Source organism: Manis pentadactyla, chromosome 1, assembly GCF_030020395.1.
Source record: "Manis pentadactyla isolate mManPen7 chromosome 1, mManPen7.hap1, whole genome shotgun sequence".
In the NCBI taxonomy this organism is placed as follows: domain Eukaryota; kingdom Metazoa; phylum Chordata; class Mammalia; order Pholidota; family Manidae; genus Manis; species Manis pentadactyla.
In genome coordinates, this window is record NC_080019.1 from 220,311,805 (window position 1) to 220,338,655 (window position 26,851).

The 26,851-nt window shown below is 41.2% G+C and overlaps 1 protein-coding gene and 1 long non-coding RNA gene across 5 annotated transcripts in view; one reads left to right on the plus strand and one right to left on the minus strand.

Moving 5' to 3' along the window:
- FRMD4B (FERM domain containing 4B) overlaps nucleotides 1–26,851 on the plus strand; it is a 322,173-nt gene that overhangs the window by 139,767 nt on the left and 155,555 nt on the right. The window contains exon 1 of one of the 3 annotated variants that reach the window (XM_057507504.1): nucleotides 6,145–6,703. The exons of 1 other annotated variant lie outside the window; for it this stretch is intronic. In XM_057507504.1, the coding sequence (XP_057363487.1) occupies nucleotides 6,542–6,703 (162 nt within the window). In that variant the 5' untranslated portion in view covers nucleotides 6,145–6,541. Of the gene's footprint in view, nucleotides 1–6,144; nucleotides 6,704–26,851 lie in introns of those variants that run through there. One more of the 3 variants, XM_036877716.2, reaches the window with a different exon arrangement.
- Nucleotides 9,221–26,781, minus strand: LOC118908395 (uncharacterized). 2 transcript variants are annotated; one of them, XR_005023178.2, is made up of 4 exons: nucleotides 23,571–26,781; nucleotides 22,521–22,732; nucleotides 16,787–16,892; nucleotides 9,221–12,918 (listed from the first exon to the last, which is right to left on the minus strand). It is a non-coding gene; the product is annotated as an uncharacterized LOC118908395 (long non-coding RNA). The 2 variants fall into 2 exon arrangements; XR_008999273.1 differs by having other exon boundaries at nucleotides 9,221–16,892.

A 26,851-nucleotide genomic window follows, 5' to 3' on the forward strand; every position in this document is an offset into this window, starting at 1 on the left:
CCACAGTATACCTGACCTTGAAAGTTCTTACTACTTTGCAAGCCATTGATCTTGGCTGATTTCACTTTTTCATTTTACTATAGTTACCTATAGTAAACCATACATGGATAGTATGGTTGACCTTTGAAGAGTCAAGATTTTTCATCTATCTCTTTGTTTTTCTTCTGCTGTTTATTGCATATAAGTGAAGGTCCATTGGGTTTCAAGTAGCTGCTTTCCTTTCTCCCATTTTAAAGAAGTCTGTTACTTTTCGTCAGAGATTTTCTTCTTCTTTTCATTGCTGCTTTATTCTTGTTTAAGTTGGGTAAATCCAAAAGGTAGGCATTTTGTCACATTCAGTTCCTGGAGCATAAGTAAATCCTAGAGCCATCTGTACCCTATACATTTTAGTATGAGGCCAAAGCAAATGATTATTTTTAAATATAAAAGGAATTGTCCTTTTGTCTCTCAGTTAAAGTAGAAGAACTAAAAAGTTAGCAGCTACATGATTTAAGATACTTTCAAATGCCTTTTCCACTGATCTTCAACAAATTACCCAGCTTCTCTGTGCTTCAGTTTTTTAATCTATGAAATGGGGCCAGCAATACCACCATTAGATCTTGGGAGGTGATGTGAGAATCAACTGATGCTATATGTGGAACTGCCTTTAATTATTTTTTTAAAAAGGGTGCTATATAGAACAATTTATTACTATTTTATTTCTGTCATTTTGGTGTACATGCAAATTAAGTGTAAATAAAAGGTGACAAATTATGGGGGTGGGAGTTAAGCCACAAGATTGATACTATTTCTTCTTTTAAGAGAAGGTCAGCCCCTTCCCTCTGATCTGTGTAGACTTTCTTGGAACCACCATCCCCTTCAAGTGCTTGCACGTTTACACAGGTGACTTCTAAGATTTGACCAAATCTGTTCAATGGTTCAACTAGTTCAATTGCAGCATCTAACATGTTGCTTCCTTTTTTGTACTTCATATAATAAAATAACATCCCTCCTCTTTCCTTTGAGTAGGAGAATTTGATTTAATACATTATGGGTTTTCTTTCTTTTTCTTGTTAGAGTAGAATGAGTTTGCCAAAAAATAGAAATTGGGTATTTTTTAGTTTGTAGTGTAATGTTTAGGCCTTCATATGATGCCAAAAAGCCATTGCACGTCATGAAGGCAGCCACAAAACTTAACTAGCCTACTGGTCAATCTTGGGCTATTGGGTGATAATGGCTTATTCCCTCCCCTTCGGGGTTCCATTTCTGTGTGCTCCCTTCCATCTCGTCCTTGGCTTGAGGCCAAGACTGAAGCATGCTGCTTGCTCTCTCTCAGCCAGAAGGAAAGCAGGAGATGAGGGAGGAACAAGACCTCCTAGCCTCTGGCTCAAGAGGAATGGAAGCAGAACTTGTGTCCCCCAAAGCTCTCCTGCCTCCCCTTTGGGGCAGGATGTAGAAGAGAGGGACCCCAGACTGCCTGGGTGAGGAGCCAGACTCTGCCCAGTTGGCAGCCCTCTCAGAGGCCACAGGAGGTGCTTGCTTTGAAAGGGGCACTTTTCCCCACCAAACTCACCCCATTCTGCATGTTGGCACCTTTGGCGTAGTTATGTAGACATTCCCGTAACCCTGCGTTAAGCCCTTTCTTTTCATCCCTAGAACTGCGGCTGCCTCCCAGCTGGGTTTCCCTGCCCCCACTGCCTCTCAAGCATCCCCTCTTGCCTTTTCTCCTTAAACTCCATAAATCTGGGGTCCCTCCTGCCATAGAGCCTTACTTCTTAGTTCTTAGGGCTCCTTCTGCCTTGGACTGCTATTTGTGTCCTCCCTCCCCTGTCACCTAGCTCTCCCCTATGCAACTTTCTATTCTCAGCTGCATGTCGCGCCCTCAGGGAGGCATTACTGGCCCTCCCCTCCCATCCTACAGACAACCATCTCTGTATAACCCTGTGTGGCAAGGCCTGTTTCTCTCTCGTGCTTGTTTAAAGGTCTGCCTTCACCGCTGTACTCTATGACCCACTTAGACTGAGATCGTCTATTTTGCCACAATCCATTCTAAGTACTTACTTCCCTGGCTGACACATAGTGTAAACTCAATACATAATTTTTTAATGAACAAGAGTATGTATTTTGGGATGGATGAACTTCTTTCTGTATCCATTGTTGAGAAAATAGTCATTCGATTGTCAGTTCATAAACATCACTGATTGCCTGCTATGTGCCAGCCACTGGGAAACAAATATGAATAAGACCCTTTCCCTACTTCTTCCAGTGGTTTCTTAGCTACCGTGCAAGCACAGTGAGGGGCTTCTATAGCAGTGCACAGCCCACAGGAGACATCAGCAGGCCACCTGAGGTCAACGTGGAGCGGATCTTTCTTTAATGTGCCAAAGAATGGCTCCACTCCTGCTAAGGAGCCTCTAATTTAAATGAAATGATAAAACCAAAAATCAAAGTACCAAAATATAAGTAGCTTATGATGAAAAATTGCTGTTCCCCATTTTTATGATAAATATCAAAAACAGGTAAGAGAAAATAATAGGAAATGCCATTCTAGTTCTTCCTCAAAGGGCTTGCAGGTCATCACGGCTCTTTGGGAATATGTGAGAATCATTAGAGAGCAATTGTTGCATTTTTCCCCAATCAGCCTTTTGGGGATAAAATATTTAAGAGAGCAGAATGTTTCCCCTAAATGAAAGTCACGTAAGAGGAAGAGCAGAGTGCAGTGTTTCACTAGACCACAGTCCTCCAAGCTCTGCACTGCTGACATTTGGGGCTGGAGAGTTCTTTGTTGTGGAGCTCTCCTGGGCACTGTGTCCCGGCCTCTCTCTGCTACATGCCAGTATCAGCCCCCAGCTGGGACAACCAAAAATGTCTGGAGAAAAGGGTGCCTAATGTCCCAGAAGAAGGGATGCAGAATTGTCCCTGACTGAGAGCCATTGATCTAGACCTTGTTATCATCCCCCTCAAGCCTCTGCCAGACATTCATGGCTTATCATAATATAGCCACACTCGCTTGTCAGGTGTGTACAGAGTTTAAAAAGGCCCAGAGGATATGATCTCTTTCTGATGGGCAGAGGGGTCCACCGGAAGCTGCTGTTACCAGTTTTCTAGGGACAGGTTGGCATTTTGCACTGTCTTCCTGACACTCTTCTCTTCTTCCTGCTGATTGCTCAAAGGAGAACCTACAGGAGCCTCAGGAATAATGACAATTTCTCTTTTATGTCTATAGCATAACTCCCAGGTGTATGAGTAATGCTGTCAACTGAAGCATCTTTTTAAGCCTCCAGAGAGAGCAGCAGGAAATTACAGTGTATTGCAGGGAGCTCTGATGCTGGAGAGGAAAGAAAATCCTCTTCTTAAATTAAAAAAGAAAAAGAAGAAAAGGCAAGGTAATTTTGAAGCCAGCTTGATTTAGCTCTTTTCCACAGGAAATTTTAGACCAGCTTTCAAGGGTGTGTGTCTGAAATCTGATTTGTCCCATGTGGCTAGACCATTTTAAGAAAGATGCCACACTTGAGCAGCACTTTTCTCCACTGGTGCACATCTGGGTTTAGTTGCCACCGTCAGTCCCTGGTGTGGAGGAACTGGCATTTCTTTCCATCTAAAATCCCACTTGTCATAGAGTTTAGAACTTCTCTTCTGCAGGAGGGGAAAGCAGTTTGGATAAGAAACATCAGAGTTATATCAGTGGGAATGAAATGTCTTTTCTTGTCATGTATCCAGCTTTGGGCTTACAGTACTTCTCTAGGTCCCCAGGACAGGTTAGCTGTGTTAGGAAGGATCGAGCTTCAGAAAGCTTTTTGCGAACTTGAACAAAAGCGGCAGAACTTTCTCTGAAAAGAAGTCACCACCAATTTTAACCTCCAACACACAGAAAGGGATTGGAAAGCTGATATAATTTGTTGAAATTTAAAAAATGATTTACACTCTTTCATCTGAGTACAAAAAAAAATGAGAGTCTCTGATTTTGGTGGTAGTGGTAGTTCATTTCCTTTGGGTGCTTGCCTTTGCCAGCCATCCCACTGAATACTTTATACAGAATGTTTCATTCAGTCTTCCCCAAAACCTTCTGTAGTAGATTTGGTATTATCCCCATTTAACAGATGAGCACCTTGAGGCTCTATGGGTTTAAGAAGCTTGTAGAAGGTGCCACCAGTCCTAAAGGAGGAGGGATTTAAGTCAGGTGTGTCTTTCTTATTTCCTAACTACCATGCCCTGCACCAGTGGTTCTGCAACTTTAATGTGAGTCAGAATACCCCAGAGGCCGTGTGATAATTCCTATTCCTGACCTCCCCTGGTCATCTCTGATTCTGGAGCTGTGGCCAAAGAACTTGCATCTCTAAGAAACTCCCAGGCAATGTTGTTGTCACTGGTTCAGGGACCACACTTTGATAACCCCTATTATATATACCTCATCCCATTTTCTAGAAAATAGTGTAAGCACAGACTTCAGAAATCTTGAATGAAAATGACTGAGGGTGGAACTGAGCACGGACACTTGGCCTAAGCACAGATGGGTAACAGCCATGGTGTTTCTAGAGCATCTCTTCTGAGAAGACGGTGTCATGAGACGAAGATAATTGACCTGTTGTAGGTTTTATTCTGGTATTCCCTTGGCTGCCCGATATTTCCGAGAACACAGTCACACTGCATCATTAAAAAAAAAAAAAAAAAAAAGAAAGTACCACCACCAGTCCCTTGTACTAATAGGCCATTTTTGAAGTTCAGTAGTTTTCCATTAGAATAATGACATTTCATTTTCAAACTATACTTAGTTCATTTTCTTTTGACTCAGTAAGGCCTAGTATATTCTGATTCTCTATAAACACTGACCATTATCTTGGGAAATATCATCAGAATGCTAATGCTAATGACCACATAGAGTAGATTTGGAAAAAAGAAAGTTTTCCAAATCTTGAATAAGGTCTTGTATCCTATTAACCAATTCAACAAAAACTGTTTAAGCTATTTTATTAGTAATAAAAAGAAGTAAGAAGTAGTAAAATGAACATCGTTAAAGTTTCCTGATCATGGTCACTTTGAAAACAACCGGCATTTTAAGGACAGATTTTTGTGTTATTTGAACTGATTGAATTTCACCTGAATTAAGATTCCAAAGGCACATTTGAAACCTGAAATAAAGCCGGTTTACTTGTCGATAATCTGTTCTGAAGCCTTCTGAGCTAGCTCAGAAGAAAGGCTTTGGCACCTTATTTTTCTAAACTTAATAGCAAAGATAACAGCCTAGGTGCGAAACCACCAATAAAATACAGACAATTGTTCTACAGATGGATCAGGGAAAAACAACATCCTAAACTTTGCTGCAGTGCTTTTTCTGTGAGAAATTATATTACAGTATTGTATGGTACTGAAATCTACACACATTCTAAAGGCAAATAGAGACTGGTGGTATGTGGGATTCCTCTGGCTGCTGTTTTCCAAATACCTTAGGCAATGTCAATTCCTATGGGGGGATCTTTAAAAAAAAAAGAATTATCAGGTGACTTTGTAAGTGGTGGAACAGTTTCCTTCAGTTTTGAGTAGAGAATAAAATACCTGTGCAGGTTTGTGCTGGCAGCAGTTGCTGGATGTGTGTCCAGAGGGGCTGAATTTTCTAGAATCAACCTAAGGATTCTCTTGAGAGCTTCTGTTTCCCAGCAAATAGTAACTGGAAGCTATTGCCAGAGATCAGGAGTGCTCTGTTTTTCTGGTGAACTGGCTGCTGCATTGGGATTAGCACAGCACAGGGGGTGAGGAAACCTTCCCTCTGTCTGGCAAGGACAGGCAGGTGGCATTTTCTCTGACACCCTCAGGTTAGGAGCAAAAGGCAGGTACTGGAGCCATGCACACACCGTTGCTTTGAGACTGATACCTTCATCTCCTGGTGCCAGCACAACCAAGGAAACATTCAGGCTGTTCCCCCAGGAGTGGGGTCCAAAGGGATGCCTCAGAGAATTTTTCTTTTTCCTCCTGCCTCTGTGGCTGCCCAGAGGTATTTATTTATCAGTGTGGACCAAGCAAGATGCCAGCAAGGACCCTGTAGTGTGAAATCAGGTGCTCCGCAAAGCAGAGGAGGAGACCTGGGCGGGTGTGGGCGTGGGTGCGGGTGCATGTGCATGCAGGACGTGCAAGCCAAGTGCGCTGAAATGCAGCTCTCCTCTTTGCCTGCAAAGAGTTGCTCCACTTCCCCCGCTGCCCAGCGCAGTCGGGGAGCGCCAGGGGGAGTCCTCACCGGCCAGGGCTTCCCGGGCCCCGGGAGCGCCGAGGGCTCGCCTGGCGGAGCTTAGCGCAGCTTGCCCGGCGCTGCCAGCGAGCGGGCGGGGTGGACACTGGGCTTCTGTGTGCCAGCCGCAGCCGTTGGCTGGCGGGCGCCCAATCCCAGGGCATGCCGCGGGACGCTGGCCAGGACGCACGGTGAGAGACGAGTTTGGGGGAAGGCTTGACCCCCCCAGCTGCCAGCAGAAGCCGGCTTCGGGAGCCCAGGCGCTGGGGCCGCTGTAGTCGGGCTTGCTGGGCTGCAGCTACGGGAGCAGGGCACCCCCGGGCTCGCAGGGAAGGCGGCGGCATGGCTTCGGTGTTCATGTGTGGAGTGGAGGACCTGCTGTTCAGCGGCAGCCGCTTCGTGTGGAACTTGACTGTGTCCACTCTGCGGAGATGGTACACGGAAAGGCTGCGGGCTTGCCACCAGGTGCTGCGGACGTGGTGCGGGCTTCGGGACGTGTACCAGGTGAGCCAGGATGCGCGACGCCCGACGGCCCTTGCAGTTTGCCAGGCGCTCATGGGAAGCCGGTTCCACCTGTATGATTTTATTCTCTCTCTCCCTCCACCTCTGTCTGTCTTTAAACTCCTAGCGGTTGACCCTTCGGTCAAATATTCAGCAGCTATGGATAACTGTTGCCTGACAAAGCTTGTGAAATTTTTCGATCCTTCCAATCCAGCGTGAGCTGCACTTGGGAGTTAGTCCCACCATTTGCAGGTACCTGTTACAGAGTGGCAGTGTGCTGGCTGGCACTTAGCTAAGGAAGCTGCAGCTGTGCAGCAGAGGGTCTGTGCCAGGTGACATTCAGATGAGTCTTTCTTTTTTATGTCATTGGAGTTGGGGGTGAGCATTTCAGGATTGCACACCAGTTTACAGTCAGAAGAGTCTTAATGGATTTGCATTCTTCTCTGATTTTATTTCAGTTTTCCCTCAGGCAGCCCCAACTTGCAAGGCAGAACCAGGAAATGCTGATTCTGTGTCTACTGGCATTTGGAGGAAGGACAGCAAATTGTGAACACTTTGCAGGAGGATGATGGGCTGGGGAAGGGAGGGGTGGCCTGGTGGAGCGTTGGAATGCTTACGGTTGGATTTACTCCCTGTCACACAACACAGCCTTTTTATTTCTCTGCTAAGTCCCATCCTGCAGGCAAAAAATGCAGCAACTTTGTTCAAGTAGGAGATTGGAACTGCAGCTTCCCTGGAATTTTTTTTAACAGTCATTTGTGGATTTAAAAGTCCTGTGCTTTCATTGTTAATATTGAGATTTTTTTTAACAATCTATTTTCATTTAGGAAGATTATACCTGGTGTTTTTTATAGGAATATATTATCACATTTTCTTTCCTGGGATATGGAATAGCTTTGTTCCATAATAGCAATTCCTGGATTCTCCCTACTCTGACCCCACTCCCAATATGGCTATAATTTAGATCTTGTCCTATATTGAGCCCTATTTGTGATCAAGCCTCTGGTTTTGATGAGCCATAGGCTTCCATCAATCCAGCAAAATTAAAAGATCAGTCTCTGAGGCTTAACTGTGGACGTCTAAAGAATCAGTGTCCCCTTGTCATTTTGATATCTGCATCATCCTCGTTAAATTGTGGGCCACATTTTATCTTACTTCATGCTTTCACAACTCCTGCTTTGTATAACATGTCTGAGCTGTCTTGCATTTTGAAAGAACCCAAAAGCCAGGTTGAGAACTGGGGCAGCATGTGGGGATTTGCAAGTATTACCGAGCGTTGTGAATGTATCCCATCTGGCCACATTACACAGATCACCTGTCTTTTTGGAGCCAGAGATGTGTCTGCCTCTCAGCCTATTTTCTCTTTTGGGAAATTACTGTTCAGTTGGGCTTGTAGGAGAAATGACCCTTGTATAATTTTGTTTTTACTTTCTCATGTTTGAGAAACTTTCAAAAGGAGAACACAAGTACTGAAACCAACCAGGCAGCCTCCATGCCTCCCCCCAAGGATTCAGGGGACCTTACGGGTTATCTCTTCTACTGTTAGTGACTAATTTTAAAAAGCGAAGGTTCCAGGAATCTGAGACCCCCTGGGTTCTTTCTGAGGTTGATCACTAATTATTTTTTAAGGAGAATAGCAACTTGATGGACTGAACTACTAAACTGTAGGTTTTCTGTTCTGTGAAATGGATGGTGACTGAACCAGTACCCTTTTATGATGATAAAAAGAAACATCTAAAAGAATGATGGCCATGTTTTGATTAATGAGTCATAAGTAAAAAATGATCTCTAAGTTTAAACTTTCCTATATCTTTGGAAAAATGAGATTTTGTAAAATATTTTAAAACTTGGGGGAACCATAGATTTCTTAATTGCCAACATAGATACTTGTAAGCAAAGAAACACCATTTTCTTTAATGCCTTTCAAATATTAATCAAGAAAGTAGTGACTTAGATTGTACAAAACAAAGAGAATAAAAATAAAGTGCCTAATACCTTAAGCATCAAGTTAAATAGGAGTATGAGGAAGGCCTGTTTCTGCCTGTGTACGATCATGGTAAGTTACTTAATCTTACTACTTCGGTTTCAAGATTTATAAAATGGGAGATATAATGGTACTAATCACAGAAGTTGAAAAGAGAATTAATTGACTTGTGAGATATTTAGCATAATGCCTGGAGTTTAGGAAGCATTCAGTAAATGTTATCTGCTCTATGATTTGGGATTTATTTATTGTAATAGTAAATTCAAGTCAAATTAATGAATAGAATAAAAAGAAGGGAATTTTGACACAACTGAAAAGTCTAGCCATAGAATTAACTTTAGGTATGGTTTGATCATGGCTCTTTGCTTGTTCCCGTGATGTTTTTCAAGCCCTGTCTTGTTATTCTATTGAATTTATTTTCAGCTGTTTTTGCCCCGCATGGTAGCAGATAGCAGCTCCAGGGCTCTGATCCACATGTGACCCATCCAGAAAGAGAATTTCTCATACCTACCATCAGAAAAAAACATAAAACAAAATCACCAGTTTACACTCTGATAGGTCATCTTAGGGTCTGTGCGTACACCCAGTGCCATGATTGATATTGGCATAAGGAATGGCATTATAATTCATGCATTCTCAATGGGATTAATGTGGTCCCCAAGAGGCAAAAATTGATTCTTGGGGACAGGAGGAAGGCAAAAAAAAAAAATCTTACTCCTTTTATGGAAGAAGCACAGATATATATACAGTATGTAAACAGATATATTGTGTATTTGTGGCCTTAGAATTTTCAGGAGCAGGTGGTGACTAACAAACAAAAAATATCTAAAAGACTCCTTAATGGGGTGATAATGAATAAAAAGGTTGAGAAACACTGAATTACATTGATTAGCTTAGGCCATTGGGAGAGCAGACCCATATCTGAAGCTGGGAGTGAGGTTGTCCCCACCTAGACCACCCATCTATCAAACAGAGAGAGACAGGGTCAGTGCTTCGGTCGAGATGCGATCAGCAATGTCCCTGCACCTGCATTATTAGAATCTCAAATGTAGGGCTCTTTAAATAAAGTTATTAGTTACTCTTCAAGATAAGTACAAAGATAAATGCACAAGTATGTTTGTATTTTGCCACAGTAATTTGAGTTCAGGGGGTGGGGGCCCATCATTAGACCACCCATATCACTATCCCATAATTATGAATTCTAAACCATAGAAGGGAGTGTTCCATTGTTCTGCCCAGCTTTCTGGCGTATGAACTGGAAACACCATAGGGTTACAACTTTACTGAGGCCAATTTTTCATCATCTTGATGATAAAAAGGTGTCTTTTTCTTCTAGTCTGAATAGTTCTATTTGTAAGGAAATCCAGGGCTCAGTCACTCTAGGGAGACATAAAATAAGGGTGGGGTGGGAGCTATCCATTACATGAAATACCTGACAGTCCCCTGGGGGTGTTTTGTTTATTCATATACTCTAAGTGAAATATTATCTCCCACCTATTCATAAGGAATTTGGCAACAACATTATTGCCTGGCTGGCACAGCTGGGAAGGCATAGTTTCTTTGGAATTGAACACTTCCTCCACTTCTAGACATTGGAGAGGCAAGAGATTTAATTTGCCAAAAACCATGAATAATTAAGATACTAGCTACAAGGCATTTCTGTAGTAATATGAGTAAATAAAAAGCAGGCTGAGGCTGCTTTTAACAAAGACTTACTTTGAGTGAAGGTTTGAATTTGGCTGAAGTAGCAGACAATGGGACATTTACCTTAAATTTGGGGTGAAATATTAAAAGCTCATTCATCAGCCATATATCTCTCCTGCTTATATCTTTCCTGGATAGGTTTAACAAACAATTGAGATGGAAAATGATGGGAGATTGTGGTTGAATAAGGATCAACACACTTTGCTTTTCATTAAGTATGACATGTTCAGACAAAGCCCTTGGTTTATTACTTGGAATTAAGTTTTCCCCTCATCCCCAACATCTGGAAGGCAAACCCTGAATGGAGTCATTGCCTCCAGTAGGAGGCAACCTGGACAGAATCCAGGATATTTAAGTGACCAGAAGAGGCTGGGTCAGCTCCCATGAGGCAGGCAGCTGGCACTGAGGGGTAGCATGCAGTGCAGAACGCAGGAGAGGCTGTAGGCTCAAACTGGAGCAAATTTGACCTCAAACAAATCGCTTTACAAATGGAGCTTTATTTCTCTGAGCTCCATTTCCCTCTGGGTAAGAGGGAAGAACTGTAGAAACCTGCATTTTGGATAGGGTGAAAATTCATGAGATAATGTACATGACACTGAGCACTTTGTCTGGCACAAGCTCTTGATTATGTAAGACTCAACACCAAAGCCACAGAGGGTACTTGACAAAGGGTAGCTAAGGGTATTGCTACTGTTTTTATAAGTGAGACTAGTTCTCTAGAAACTGAATTCCTCTCTTTACATGTGAGGGTGTTCACTAAGAGAGACTGTGGAATTTCTCACAGCAGCATGTGTAGGGTGGACCTTGGATATTTGGATTTCTGTTCTACATAGTAGACCTACGTTTTCTTTAAGCCTATATAAAAAATCTAGGCAGTCACAGGCAGTTCATACTAGGGTCTGTAAGGAGACAATCTCTCTATATCCAAGACTCTGATGACCCATAAACTGGAAACATCTGAACTTTGCATCCCACCACATTGGTTGGGGAAGACCAAGTCCCCCAAAAGGCAAATTACTCATTGAGCATTCAGTGACCTGTGTGCATTTCAAACCATGTACACTTTGCTGGCCCCCACCCTTCACCCTCCACAGTCCCCTAAATTATATAGCCTAGAAAGAGGGCTGACAAACTATGACCTGTAGGAGAAAACTGGCCTTGCCTTCTGCTTTTGTAAATAAGGTTTTATTGGTATACAGCCCTGCTCCTTCATTTGCATTTCACTGGCTGCTTTGCACTCCAATGGCAAAATTGAGTAGTTGTGATTCATCTACTTGAAGTTGAGTAGTTGATACAAAGACTATATTGGCCACAAAGCCAAAAATACTATCAGGCCCTTTACAGAGAAAGTTTGACAGTCCCTAAACTAGAAAAACAAGCAATGTAGTAAGCAGAAAATACTAGAGGAAGAAAAGTCCAAAATTTACTCATAGAATAGTAGACCTTGACGGAATACGGAAGAATTTCTCATCAAAAACCTAGTCACTAGGACATTAATAAACTCATTTCTAGGATGAGTGTTCAGTTTACTAGATTCTTTGCTACAGAACATAATGACTGGATTATTGACTCATTTGTTTGTCCATTTATTTATACCTAAAATGATTATCGAGGATTTTCTGTGCCCCAGTTAAGGTGCCAAGGTGTTAGCAACACAAAGTCAAAATAGACATTTCTCCTGCCCTCAAGAAATCTGTTGTCAAGTAGCAGTTAAGGAAATGAAATTCTGTTGAGGAGCTCTGCCCAGGGTGCTCTAGGCACACAGTGGAGGTGTGTAAATCAGACAGGGGGCCAAGGAACTTCCTAGAGGAGATGATTCTGTAACTGAGGTCTGAAGGACAAGTAGCAGTTGGATCAATAAAGAAAGACAGAAAGGCATGTCAGGAGTGAGAAAATGGCATTTCAGAGGATTATAACGAGTTTTTTAAGGCTGTTGAGGAGAGAAGGAGAGACAGGGTCATAGTTACAGACAGATTTGGATTGAGAGTAACACCTGAACTTGAGTAATCTTTTGCTTTAAGATTAGAGTTTGACGTTTTCCTTCAGAACTTTGGGGGCAGGGGAGACGCTGATTGAGAGCGATCCTGGGCAGCAGTGAGGCTGCTAGGTTTGAGAGAGGGTGGCATGGTAGAAGCAGGAAGGGAGGGAAGTTAGGAAGCTGGTGCAGTGGTTCAGGTGTATTAGTCAGGTTGGGACAGGTTTTGCTGTGGCAACAAACAGCCCCAGGATCCTAATAGCTTAAAGAAATAAAGTTTTATTTTTGGTTCCCACTACTACAGATTGGCTGTGCGTGCTGCTCATTACTGTCACTTAGGCTCACAGAATATTGCCAGTTGCTGTGAAAGAGAATGAAGAGAGCTCTCTGAGGCTTTGCACTGACAATTAAGTGCTTAGCCTCTAAGTATCTCATGTCACAAGTCATTGGTCAGAGCTGGTCACAGAACTCACTCAGCCTCCGGGCAAGGAAAAGCAGTCCTACTGTGGAACAGCCTGCATGCTGATGCAGATTTGCTTCCTTAGGACACAGACTCTGAAATGGAGAATAACAAGAGGGAAGTTTATGAAAGGGCACTCTAAAGGTCAACACTTGTAGAAGGAAATAGGAAAAAGGCAGGATTGAGCAGAGGGAGAAATTGGGCTACAATTCAGATGCAACATAGTCCTCAGTAAACTCACAGAGAGCTCTGGAACTGAGAGTTGTCGCAAGTCGGAGCAAGAAGGCTGGGTCTTCCCCATACCTTCACCGACCCATCATTGGGGTGGGCTGCCCTTGAGAAAGTGGAATGACCTTGAAATAGGCAGCTCTCTTTTAGGAATGACAGTTCCCAGAGGGGGTTGAGTGGGGAGCGCTATGAGCTCAAACACTCCTGACAGCTGACAGGAAAAGCCTGGGCAGCACATCACAGCATTTTCTGCAAACGCTTGCCCACCAGGTGGTAGGATCAAAGCAGCGCCAAGGAGAAGCAAGTGGAGAGTAAGGGTTGCCTTGGTATGAAGGATGGAGAGTCTAGCTTTGAAACCTGGCCTGACTATCAGAGTGATCACCCAACTGGATCCTACACTCTGATTGAACAGCCATGGAGTCACTTAATAGTAGTACACATACAGAAAGGAGGGGAAACTTGGCTGGTAAATGAAATATGACCCCACTTATCACTGAGAAAATTAATCTTCCACTTTTTATGGTAACCAAAGACTGGGATTTTATGACAGGGAAGTGAGACACTAAGATACCCAAAAGCTGAGAAGGAAAACTGTCTTGATGTTTTACCCTGACACTTGACATAAATAAACTTTCTAAAAGATTGTCTTACTTAAGATCAACAAAATCACAGTCTTGGGATCCTCGAAAATCATTTTTGAACCTTTGTTGCACAACTTGAAAAACACCAAGTTAAGAATAGACTCTCCTGCCTTTTCAAATCGGTGATTGTTTTTCTCATTCCGTCTTGGTAGAGCTGCAGGCCACCTTCACTCCCTGTTCATCCTCTGCTTATGTTGATTCTGAACATTATATTTGTGATGCTCAGTTTGGTTGCTCTGAAAAAGTGTGAGTGATTTGAATGGAAACTAAGATAAGTAGTTCTAAATTTGATAAACAAGACCATATGACTTACAACCTGGAAAGGAGGCAGAAATTAAGCTCTGATGAAAGAAAATTAAATTTGGCATCCATGTGTAATTTCATGTGTGTGTGTGTGTACATGTACATATATAACACTGATTCTGGCATCCATGAAATAAACTTCTACTAGGAAATATGGTAAATATAGTAGGGTACCATTTCCTTCTAATGTCCTAATCATTTTTAGTGTCTTGACTTTTGTTTGCTCAAAGCTTGTTGCTTGAATAACTGTTTTCTCCTTGTGCTTTTATAGAGCATCATTGTCTTGACTAACAGCTACTAAATCTTGAACAGCTTCTGTGAGCTAGGCCTTGTGCTTGGTTGGCACTTGGCATTATCTTCTTTAAAAAAAAAGTTGGGGATAATTTCAGTATACAAACATATAAAAGTTAACATAAGTAAAAACCTATGTACCCACCACTCAGTTTTAAGGCATCTTAACATTTTGCCATGTTTGCTTCACATACTTTTTTGTAATATAATAAAATTTTATAGAATCAGTTGAAACTGCTTCTGTACTTGTTCTTTATTCCTAAAGACAATTCTGCTCTGAAGTTTGTGTTTTTTCATTCCCAGGCATGTTTTTACAATTTTGCTGCATATGTCTATAAACAACATATATGATTTTGGTGTTTTAAAATTTATGTAAGGATGTGACATTCTGCTACCTTATTTTTCTCTCAACAAGCTTTTGGGATTTATCTCTGAATTCATTTTAACCACTATATTCCACTGCATGAGTATACCAATCTCTTGTTGATGGGCATTTAGGTTGTTTCCAAATTTTCACTGTCCCAAAATACTATGGTAAAAATTTCTGTATTTGCCTCTTGCACTTAGAAACAAAAGCTTAGCTTCTCTAGGCAATATACTGGAAAGGAAAGTTGCTTGATTTTTAGCATTATAAAAAGTTGTGCCTTATTTTTGTCCTTACAACAACTCTATAAGAAAGTATCATGAACCACACTTTATTGGTTTTATATACTTATTAGCTACTAAGTCATGGTGCTGGAATTTGAACAGAGCCCTAACTGACTCCATTGCTCAGCCTCTTGCCACTGACTTGCTGCTTTGTTTATTAAAAGGTAAACAGTACATAAATATAGGATCTTATCATTATTCCCTTATTCCTTCACTCAACAAATACTGGGTGGAAAAATAGCCTAGTGCTTAAAACTGAAGTCTCTATGCTCAAACTTCCTGAATTCAAATCCTAACTCCCCTTTTGTTAGCCATGTGAGTTTTCTGAGACCAGTTTTTTTCTGCTGTTGTAAAATAGGGATAATTACAGTACCTCTCTTAAAGAGCTATTCTCCGAGGATTGTTATGAAAATTAGATGTATTGACATTTAAAAGCACTGAAAATATCATCAGATGTATATGTAGGATGGATGGATGGACATATGGATGGAAGGAAGGATGAATGGATTGACAAGTGGATGGGTAGATTAGTGCCTGGCAAACACTTTTCTTCATGTGTGCAATGTTCTCAATTTTTTATGTGTATGATTAACCTTTGGAGCTTCTAAAATCTGTAGAAGCCTTGGCTCCCCCTTCCTCCCCGTCACCCAGATTAAGAATTACAGCACAGTGCAGCGAGCAGGAAAGGGGCCCTCTCACCACTGCATGCAGACGCTGTGCCCACATGGTTTCATGGCACAGCTTTTTATCAACAACTTCTGGCATCTTAATGCTGCTGTCTTCTTGGTTTATTCTATGAAAGCAGAGATGCTTACAACTATGTAGTTGTTTTATTTCTGTCTCTTCAACAGGAAACTATTACATTTTCTTCCTCTAAACCCTAAACCCCACTCCATATGACTAAGAGCCCTAGATTCTCAGGCGTGAAGGCTATGGGACCCCACTGACTGCTGCCTTTCTCTTCTGTGTGAGCTCTCCTCTAATATGACCCTTAGATTTGCAACTGCTAAGGAGACCCAGTTATTACAAACATTATGGGTCTCTTGGGTAGCGTAGCCAGCAAATATTTTTACAGGAATTAGTTTGTCTCATTAAAATGTTTGGATGCTTATTATCCAAGAGAGAGAAGGGCCTTGATAAAATAGGGAAATAGAATGGGCTGTAGTCAGCTGGACCTGGATTAAAACCAAGGTTTTATCACATAATAGCTTTGTGACCTTGAGCCAAGCTACTCAATTGCTCTGAGCCTCTTTACCTTATGAAAGATAAATTAAGATCTACATTTTAAGTTTGGTGTAAAGGTTAAAACTAATATGAATTGAGAACTAGTAGCTTTTCGAGTGTAAAAACTTGGATCCCTTGTGCACACTTGATTCAAAGCCTAAAGTTATCCCGTGCTAGTATTTATGAATGCAAACTCTGACTAGGATTTAAGCCCCCTACACCCTCATTTGATAGCTGTGTGACATGGGGAAGTTTTGTGACCACTTCGTTCATCATTTTCTTGGGAATGAGATGGGGACGATAATAGTGCCTACTTCTTAGAGTTGTTGAGGGAGCAACAGGAGATCACATAAGTAAGTGACTCACTAGGGTGCCTGGCTCACGGTAAGGATTATAAAGTGTTAGCTATGGTTATTTCTACTTCATGAACATTTTCTGTGTCAGACACACTTCTAAACACTTTATATTTACCATTTCATTTAATCCTCCTAACAATGATATGACATAGGTATTATTAAATCCATTTGGCAGATATGGGAATTGTTTAGAGCTGTTAGGTAACTTGTCCAAGAGCAAAGATTGGAGCTCAGATCTGTCTAAACACAAAGCCCATCCACTCAGCCCTTACATGGAATGGACTCAGCTTGCAAAGCATTCAGCCCTTCCTTTCCTACATTTGGCTTCATGAAGTCCTTCCTAGGACTTTCTGTCTCAGTCTCTCCCTCTGCCAGACCCTGGAGCCATAGCAGGAATGAATATATACACTGATACTAAATGGCTAATGCCATTTTCCCCCAAAGTCGATTCTCAGCCCCAGCCTCCAGAGAGATTTTGTTAAATGTAAGTTAGATCATGTTATTCTCATGTTCAAATTCTTCCAGTGACTTCCCAACTCTGAGAACAAGCCAGCCTCACCATACCTACAAGGCTGTGTGATTGGCACCCCCTTTCTCTGGCTTCCTCCACCCCTTACCCCACAGAACACACTCAACCTCTGGTCTCAAATCCTGATGCTCTTCCCTCTGGAACTCTTCTACAGTGACACTGGCCTCCTTGCTGTCCCTTAAACCTACCAAGTACATCCCAGCCTCAGAGCCTTTTGCCCTTGGACTTTTCTTTGCCTGGAATGTGTGCACTCAGAGATCCACAGCATTCTTCCCCCAACTTCCTGTAAGGCTTTCTTGAGATGTCACCCAACCAGAGGCCACCCCTGACCATTCTCTTATCCTGATTTATTTTTCTCTGTAATCCTGTCCCAACCTGACATTGACTTTTCTTTTTTATGTGCTATTTTGTGTCTTCACAACTAGAATGTTAGCCAAGGTGTGCAGGCACTTTGCTTTGCTCACTGTAGCACCCTCAGGGCCTGGAACTTTATCTATCCTTTGGAAGTATTTTTTGACTAAATGAACAAAGGAATTTGCTTTATATTTTAAGAAGCTCAGTTAACGACTCTGGAGGGAATGGCTGGGGTGGAGGGCAGCCATTGATGTCCAGCTGAGAGAGAGATATGCGGAACCTTCTGGGAAGATGGTAGCATGTGATTTATTTAGGAAGACACTAAGAATTTGGAGGAGGAGAAAGTAGCATTAGGGGGACTTTATCCAAAGGGAATATTTGCATCGTATAGTTTTGGAAACTTCATACAGGGAAAAAGCCATGCAAGCTGAATTGTATTTGTATGTGTGTGTTTATTCTTTTTCATTATTGAAAATAGCCCCAAGTCGATATAAGTTGATTGAGAACACATTCATCTGGGCTTTTTGAGCTCTCTCTCATGTATGTCTCCCATTCCACTGGGATAACAGGGCAGGGTATTTCCTCTAGACCCTGTGAAAATGGGCTCGCCTGAGGACCCCAGCTTTTGTGCACAGCCAGCTGCAAGTCCCCACCCGTGCCCAGACCAGGGTGGGGAAGCTGGCAGTTCCTGCAGTTCTTGTCAGCTCTGGCTGTCAAGTGATCACTGTTTCCTGTGCCCAGCCCTGTGGTTCGGCTCTGGAAGGTGCCCTGTTTTGCTTGACCACTGCTGACAGACATGTAGGCCTTTTGCTTTCTTTTTCTTGGCATTATATGCATGTTGCTTATCATTCTGACCCTATCTCAGGTCATTGCTGTCCACTGAAGTTAAGGATAGAAGGACCCCTTGAATTTTCCTGGATTCTCGCGAGCCAAAAAATGCAAAAACAAAAAACCTTTTTTTCCTCTGGTCTTCATTACTGTTTAATTAAAAGCTTGCTTTCCCCCTAAATCTTTGGCTGCATCCAAGCTTTATAAAATTCTGCAAGCACAGACAATATAAAGAGAACCTGACCATTTGAGTTACAAGAGCTGGTTATTGTGTCTAATTATCAACCTCAAATAATGACAGAATCGTAATCCTGAGCACAAAAAGTAATGCTAGGTGCATTACTTATATTTCCTGAAGGTAAAGTACATTTTAAAATAAATAGCCTAATACCATTTTTTAAATGAAATTAATGTTTACATTTGAAACAATTTGGTCAGGATATAATCTTAACTCTAAACTCATATTTAAACAGGGGGTTCTTTCTTCCTTAAGGTTTTCATGTACTAATCTTTGTAGGTATTGGTGCCAGATAGAGTTCCAGCCAAGCTCGTAAGATTTTGCTCTCAAATTCTTTTTCGAAATGAGAATTTTTAGTGAATGTGTTTTTCCTTTAATAAACTTCACAAGCCAACTCTGAGTTTCAAAAAAAAAGAATTTTTTTGAGGTGTTGGTGCCAGAGTCTGAATAGTTCCCTTTATTCACTCCTAGATTGCATCATTTTAATTTTTTTTCAGGCTCATACACTACAGGAGGTTACAAATTTTACAAAAATTTGCCACACTTTTTTTACTGTATATTGTGTGTACTAAGCAAATCAAATGTAATGATGTTTTCTTCTATCCTTTTGTCTTTTTCCCTGGCTTTTTTTTTTTTTTTGGTTTATTTTCTCTGAGCTAATTAGGTCATGTTTAGGTGCATAAGTAAATTATGTGTGTGAGTACATATATACAAAAACTGTATATATACATATACCTAGAGAGAGAGAGAGAGACAAATATATGCCTGTATCTAAAGTCTTTCCAGAAAGTAAAACTATGAGCCAACATATTCACCAAACATAACTGTTGCTTTTTTTCCCCCAATCTTCAATGTCACTTCTAAAGTTATAGTATGGCCCTGAAATGAACAGTAATATAATTAGGTTCCATAATCAATGGTACTCTTTAGGAAGTGGCTATCAATTTTGATGAAGTTCAGCAAATGAAAATTTGTTGAATAACTTTATCTGTTTTACAAAGAAGAAAACAGAGAACCAAAGGGCTGGTTGTGTGTTGAAGGTCCTGTGTCACCTTCTGGCTTGGCTTGGCTTGGCTCACTCATCTGTGCGAGGGGGCCGCGCCATGGCAGGGACTGACATACTCTTACTCAGAGAGCAGCAGAGCCAGTTACTCACAATGCAGCACTTGACCGCTCTCCTTCCCCAGCAAGCCACGTGCAAGGTGGAAAGGTTTGGGGGGAGTTCATGAACTTAAGGGATGTGTGAGGAAAAAGAGGAAGCAGCCTGGGAAAACAGAGTGCCTTCCTGGGCCAAAGCAGCTTCATTCATTACTTACAGATCAGTCTGTTTTAATAGACCTTGTAATGAGATGAAGAGTTTTATCTGTTTCCTTTGAGTGACTTGCACATGTCCATTGGGAGCTAAGGATGTTGAAGTTAGATGGATGCGAGCTATAATCCTGTGCCTCATCCCTTACTGGCTGTGTGACCCACAGCATGATGCCCAACCCCCTGGAACCTCAGTTTCCTCATCTATAAAATAGCAACATAATATCTCATAATATTGTTGTCAGGTTAAATGGGAAAATGCCATGTGATTGCTTGGATCAATGCCTGGGACATGACAGGAACTCAATAAACTGCAGTTTAAGAAAAAAATCCTGACTTCTAAATTAGGCAGAAAAGGAAAAGCATCCTAGAAATGGGATGTTCTCTTCCTCTCTCATCTAGATGAAGTTCTTAAAATAAGGACAAAAGAGGAGGAGATTTTGAAGCAGAATAATTATATTATAGTCAGTCTGGTAAATTGTTAAAATCTTTTTCTAGAACAGTTTAGTTGTATCCAATCAAAATGTAAGATATGTATGTGCCCTCTTTGACTAAACCTTTTCACTTCAGGAAATCATCTTAGGGACATTCTCATAGAACGGTATATGTGCAACATTACCATATGTGCAATATTTTCATTGCAAAATTATTTGAAACAGCAGATCAGTGGAGAATAATTAATGAAATGATAGTACCTCCTTACTATGAAATTCTATGAGGTCAGTAGAAAGAATGAAATAGAGCTCTACGTCATGGCATCCCAGAATTTTCAGGGATAAATTTTGGGGTAAAAATGAAAACAAAGCACAGGGTGTATGTGTGTGTAGAGATAAGTAGATATAGATACATGCAAGAAATGTGTGTGTGTGCTCCTATACATGAGTGGAAGTGTTGGAAATACATAACATACATACACATTAATAACTGTTACCCCTTGGAAATGTGGATGAAGATAGAGGTTCCTACTTTTAGTTTCATAATTCTGAATTTAAATTTTTTATAGCAAAGATATATATGATTTTATAAAACTTATTACTCACAAAATTTGATCCATGCTATTGTGTCAGGTAGTTCTGGAGAGCAGGGATCTGTCCAATTTAACTTTGTGTCACAGCACCCAGTATGTAGTAGAGTTTCTCCAAACGTTTACCTAGTATGTCCATTTATTAATGATAATTAGTTATTATTGATGTGATTAGTATCAAATAAATAGTAATATTTGTGCTCATATGAGAACCTATTATTAAATAAAGTATTAGAGTTGTCTATCGTTAAAGTAAAACAAGTTCATAAAATTTAATTGCAAATCCAAATTTAATAGAAATGGATGGCTTAAAAATGAAAGTTCCTTATTAGTGGTACATATTCATCAGATATTTTCTAGACATACAGTGACATTCATATTGCATTAACATTTTTTTGTACTGAGGTGAGGTCATCCTATACATCTTATTTTGAAATGCATTTATTTACTTTCTAACATTTTACATACTGATCTATCATTATTTTCATAACTGTGTTTATTCAGTGATAGGTATGTAGCATAATTAATTTCACCAGTTCCCTATTATTGGACATTTAGGTTGTTCCCAGTTTTTACTAAGACAGTGTTACAATGATCATCTTTATATGCAAAACATTTGTAGGAGAATTTCTATAAGAGAAATACCTTGTTTGGAAGGAATTTGTATTTCCAAAAGTGTTATACCAATTTATACTGCCATTGAGTGAACAAGAATCCTTTTCCATACCCTAGCCAGTAACTTTTGATTTACACTATTCTACTAGCCAAAAATTTGTATTTTATGTCTGTTTTCATTTTATTTCATTTATTAGTGGAGTTGTCCAATTTTCATAACTTTCTTAAGGGTCATAATGCTCAAACCACTGTAACTGTTCTTGCCTGAGAACATCAGGGGAAGCGTATTCTGCATTTTATCACAGTATAAATTGGTTTGCATGTTTTCAGAGCCAGACTTGAAAGCAAATTGTAGTCTCTTAGAAAATATTTGTTATCTCAAAATGATATGCAATTTTCTTGTATAGTTAAATAAGTTTATGTAGAGCATTATTGGTTAAAAATCCAAGTATCATAAAGATGAATTTTCATATAGTCTTTCTGTCATGCACTAAGATCTCAAGACTTAAAAATCGCTGAGAATTGTTCTTCCTTTTTACATTCATTATGCTGTTTGTTTCATACTGTGGTTTTCCTATTTATGATTGGGTGTATTTCAGCAATTTTGTTTTATCTCTTCTCAAAATGTTTGGACTTTAGATAACCTGGAAAGGGATCATCATGGCTTTTATTTATTTTTTTAACAAGAGATAAAGCTTGGGACAGAAGAACAGAACAATGCACCATTTATTTTCCTTTTTTCATCTTAGATGACTGAGGTCTTTAAGCTTATTTGGCCTTCTAGGTTCATATTTATTAACTTAGATATAATTTTAGCCAGAGTTAAATTGTCTCAATGAGATTTCGTAGCCACAAGCGACTATGAAACTGTCATTTGTCACGTTTTAGGAGGCTCCAGAATGGATTACTTGGGAGATGATTGAAACCGCTAGTCCCGTTAATGTCATGCTTATTCCAAGAGCCACCCCCTGAGGGTGGGACAGAGGGACCTGCAGACCCATTGGTGTAAAGACTTTCACCAGGGCCAGCCTAACTCAGAGGTACATTGGCATTGCTACAGGAAGCCACTCAAAGAGGCCTTTGGTCATTTTTTAGCTGTCCAGCACTTACCATCCAGGTTCCTTTTGGAGGATGACAGGCAAAGGCCAAAAGGCAGGTCTTAGTGCAGGCTTCTTTCTGTGATCACCAAGGAGGCCAGATCTGCTCTCTGGTAGAGGGCAGGCCCATGGCCTCACGCTGGCTGCTGGATGTGTGCATGCTCCCACCCTTACAGTGGTGGCCTGGGGGAGACTGTTGGGAAGTCAGAACCGTCAAGGCAGCAGCTGAGGTGATATACAGATAAGATAGTTGTTTGGTACAATATTGTCTGTGTTTGCTCCCTTATGGGTTTTCTGGTTTCCTATTCATTCTCTAGCCCTGCTTCCTGGAGCCACTTTTTCTCCCTCTTTCATCCTGAGAGACCTGATGGTGCAGGGATCAATAGCACCCTCCATGTAACTCGAGAATATCCTGGTGGGTCTGTAAGCTAGAGCTTCCCATCTTTTTTTCATGTCATAGAGTACATACAAGATGGTAACATTTGTATGGCACCCAAGGTAAGTGTAGATGAGGCTGCTCAGGGCTTGATGGTGACACTGCAGGCCTTGAGGGCTGAGGGGGGGCCAGTATCTCAGAACACCTGCTGCCTGTTAGAGCCGCACATTGCTTGTGAAGCTGTGGTCCAGGCTGATCATGATGAGCTTATTCCTCTTGCCATTGCTTGGTTCAGAGTAAACACACAATCTAGCTCTGGCCAATGAGGAGCAGTTTGCTTATATAACTGGCAAAACTCAGATGGTAACAGACTTTACAGGAAAAATAGTCTGGTTTCTTCAACAAATAAATTGAAGTGAAAGAGAAAGGAGAGAAAGAGATGAATGAAAGGGAAATTAATAGAATAGTAGGGACCTATGAGAAATAAATATCAACAAATAGTAAAATGTAGACCTTTTTTGGATCTCAATTCAGTGAACCTGGGGGGAAAAAAAAACACTTCAACAAGACAACTGGAAATTGCAATACTACCTGGATATCTGATGATATTAAGAAATTGGTTTCACTTTTTTGGTAAATGGGGTTATCATTTTTAAGAGTCCTTATCTTTTATATTGGCATACTTACAGATGAAGTTGTTTGAAGGCTTGGGTATGCTTCAAAGTAATGCATACAGAAGGACAGCAAGTGGGTAAGATTAGCCATATGTTGGTAACTGCTGGAACTGGGTGATGGCTATGTGGACGTCCATTATGCCAGTCTGTCACTTTTTGTAAGTGCTAGAAATTTTCCACCATAAAAAGTTTTGTGTTGTGCTGCTTTTTAAAGGAATGTAAAGGGAAAGAGAAAGGGAAAAACAAAGCAAAACCCCAGATTCTGCAGAAGTACAGGAAGGAAATGTTAACAACATGCCTGAATGTTAACCCCTGGGTGTATTTCTCATTGTCAACAGCAGCAGATGGAAAGGCTGTAGTTAAGAATGTAAGCCCTGGGTTCAAATCCTGTTCTACACCCAACTGGGGAACTTTTGTTACCAGATTCCCTGAACCTCAGTTTCTCCTCTGTAAGAGGGAAAGGAGATGAACTATGGCCTACTTCATAGGGTTGTTTTCAGGATAAAAGAAGATAATCTATGTAAAGAATGGGGCATAGTAGTTGGTGCTAGTGAACACTCAATATATGTGGGCTGTTGACTATTATTTTATTGCATGTACCTTTCAAAATTAGAAAGTAACAGTGAGTGTGGGCACTTTTCAATGAATGCTAGAGCAGTTTTGATGACTTCTGACTTTCAGAGGCCTTTTTCTGTTCCTTTCTCCACACATGGACATGAGATTAGATGTCACATAGTTTATGTCCACCGCCTGAAAAACTGCACATGCCTTATGGTAAAACCAAATCAAAAGTCATGGCACTCACCCTGTGAACAGACAGAAAGGAAACGCCAAACTGCCTGCCTTTCTCCCTCTTTTTCACCTCTGTTTTTTCCATTTATGGTTAAGAAAGCAAGAGAATCTGCCTAGAACATGAAACTTCCCTCTTTCTCTGTGTGGAGGGGAACATGAGTAATGGAGTTTTCCATCAGGGTTGTTTTTCCTGGACATGGTGTACCCCATCCAACTGCTGAAACATGTGATTTTGAAGGAGACCTTGAATAAACCTCAGATGTTCCTTATCGGTTGGGGATGCCGTCCCAATTTCTAGTAAATGATGAATTCGTTTTCTGTATTTGGTGCTCTTCCTTTCAAACAAAAATTCCATTCATTCAGAATATTAATGTAGAGCTTTCCATGATAATTTGTGTATTTTTTTATTTCTTGTCCCACTATGGATGTCTCCCTTTTCACCACCATGTCCCCACCACCTAGCCCAGTACCCAGAAGAACCAGCTACAGAACCAGGCTATAATCTGTACAGCCCAGTGCAAAATGAAGATGGGCTCCTTGTTTAAAAAGAATTACCAGACAGCAGAGCATTAGATGACGTGTGGGGCCCTTCCGAGCATGGGACCCCAGGGCCAAGTTGTGCACTATTATTACTAGGCCTGACATGTAATAGACACCCAAAACATTGTTACTGGAATGAATGCAAATCTAAGAAAAACCATCAGGTATCTAAAGAGCTCTGACATTCAGACTGATAAAAGATGAAGAACAGAAACCAGCATGTGTGAAAGGGATGCATAATTCCTGTACCGCAGATTCACTGTGAGGTAAAAAATAAGATGATCCCTTGCTCTCCTTGGGAAACACCAAGGGTAGGCCGTAAGTCCCTTGAGGGTCCGGACCATAGTATTTTCATCTTTGACTTCCTTTGCAGGATCTTGCCACATATGTGGTACTCCATGAATATTTAAACTGCGCTGAATTGGTTCTAAAGGTAGAATTACAAAAGTATGAGGAGTTACGAAGGAAATATTCCTTTCTTTAATGCAAACCTCACTAAAAGCAGAAGGAGACAAACCGGTCTTAAAGTTTGTCCTCTTAGTTTATGACAAATGGTTCAGAGCAATGCTCAGCTGTCTAAGTTTTGGGAAATTACAATACATTGCCCATGTTAGAATTCTAATGGTGTGTCTGGCATTCATTCAGTATATGAAGTGTTCTGTGATGAAAGTAGTGATAGTTTCGTGATAAATGCAAAGCTTCTCATAAAGATTCCTAAGACTTGATATTCCTTTAAATATCAGGACTCCATTTCCACATATTTTTTCCCTAAGTTGGTGGGCATATTTCCCTTGTGCTATTTCCAGGGGTGGTGAAATCCTGCTCAAAGTCATCAAAACACTTATCCAGCAGTTAGTTGATCATCCAGTGTGTCCCAATTTGCATCTTATAGGCACATATGTGCATATTTGATGAGACTATTCCAGGGTATAATTTCATGTCCTGTGGGATTCCTTAACAGGGCTCCCTAAGGCTACATTCCTGGGTCCAAGTTAAGCTCTGCCCTGTATCTGACTGCCTGGCACCAGCCATTAGGAAAAGCAGTTGTTTCAGTTGGATGTAGTCAGCTGTGCTGCTGTTCCTTTTGGGGCCTTTGAATGCCAGTTCTCCAAGACCCCTTCCTAACCAATTCATTGATCACAAAACCCTAGTCTGATACCTGAGTACTGCAGGAACTATCTGTTTCCCCAAGACGGAATCCCTGATACCTGGCCTCCCTATGTCTTTGCCTCTGGAGCCCCGCCAAGCTGCCAGTTCTGTGTTGATAAGCTCCACAATTGTTGACCAGTGTTGGTCAGCTGGCTAATGGTATCTGATTATAGCTGTCCTTTCTCCTGCAAGCCGAAGTGTGAGACAGGACCTTTTTGTTGGCAAATGAATATTTTAGAAAATTAAAACTAGCTTAAGCAAAAGTGGAAATTATAGTAATTCAGAGAGACATTGAAGTCTGTCTGTCTCCAACTCTTTTGTCCAGCGTGGGATACCCCAGTGCCGATTTGTAACTCCAGAACAAACAAAGACTAGCACACTTTTCCCCTATGCCTTACAGCTAGAGACTGTGGGGAGAGAAGACTTTTTTAGTTATTCCTGAATTACTCGTTCATCCCATGATATGGGGACTTGAGGTTAGCCTCACCTTAATCATTTGGATGGTGCCCTCATAGAAAAGCAGGGATCTGTGTTAGAAAAAGGTGGAACAGAACCCTGGGCAGGGAAGAACCTCAGACACTTCATCTGATAGGCTCCTAGTTTTAATCCTGGTGTGTGCTTCCACAGCTGTAACCTGACCTCACCCCACCCCTGGTTTGATCTGTTGGCCTTCACCTGGCCCTCAAGTTGGCCTGGCCTCCTGGTTTCAGCCCATTCTGTTGCTCTGACTCTGAAACTGGTTCTCAGAATTCTGATTGTCCTTCTCAGTGAAAAAGTTCCTACCATATAGGAAATGTCACACCAGTTCTCCCA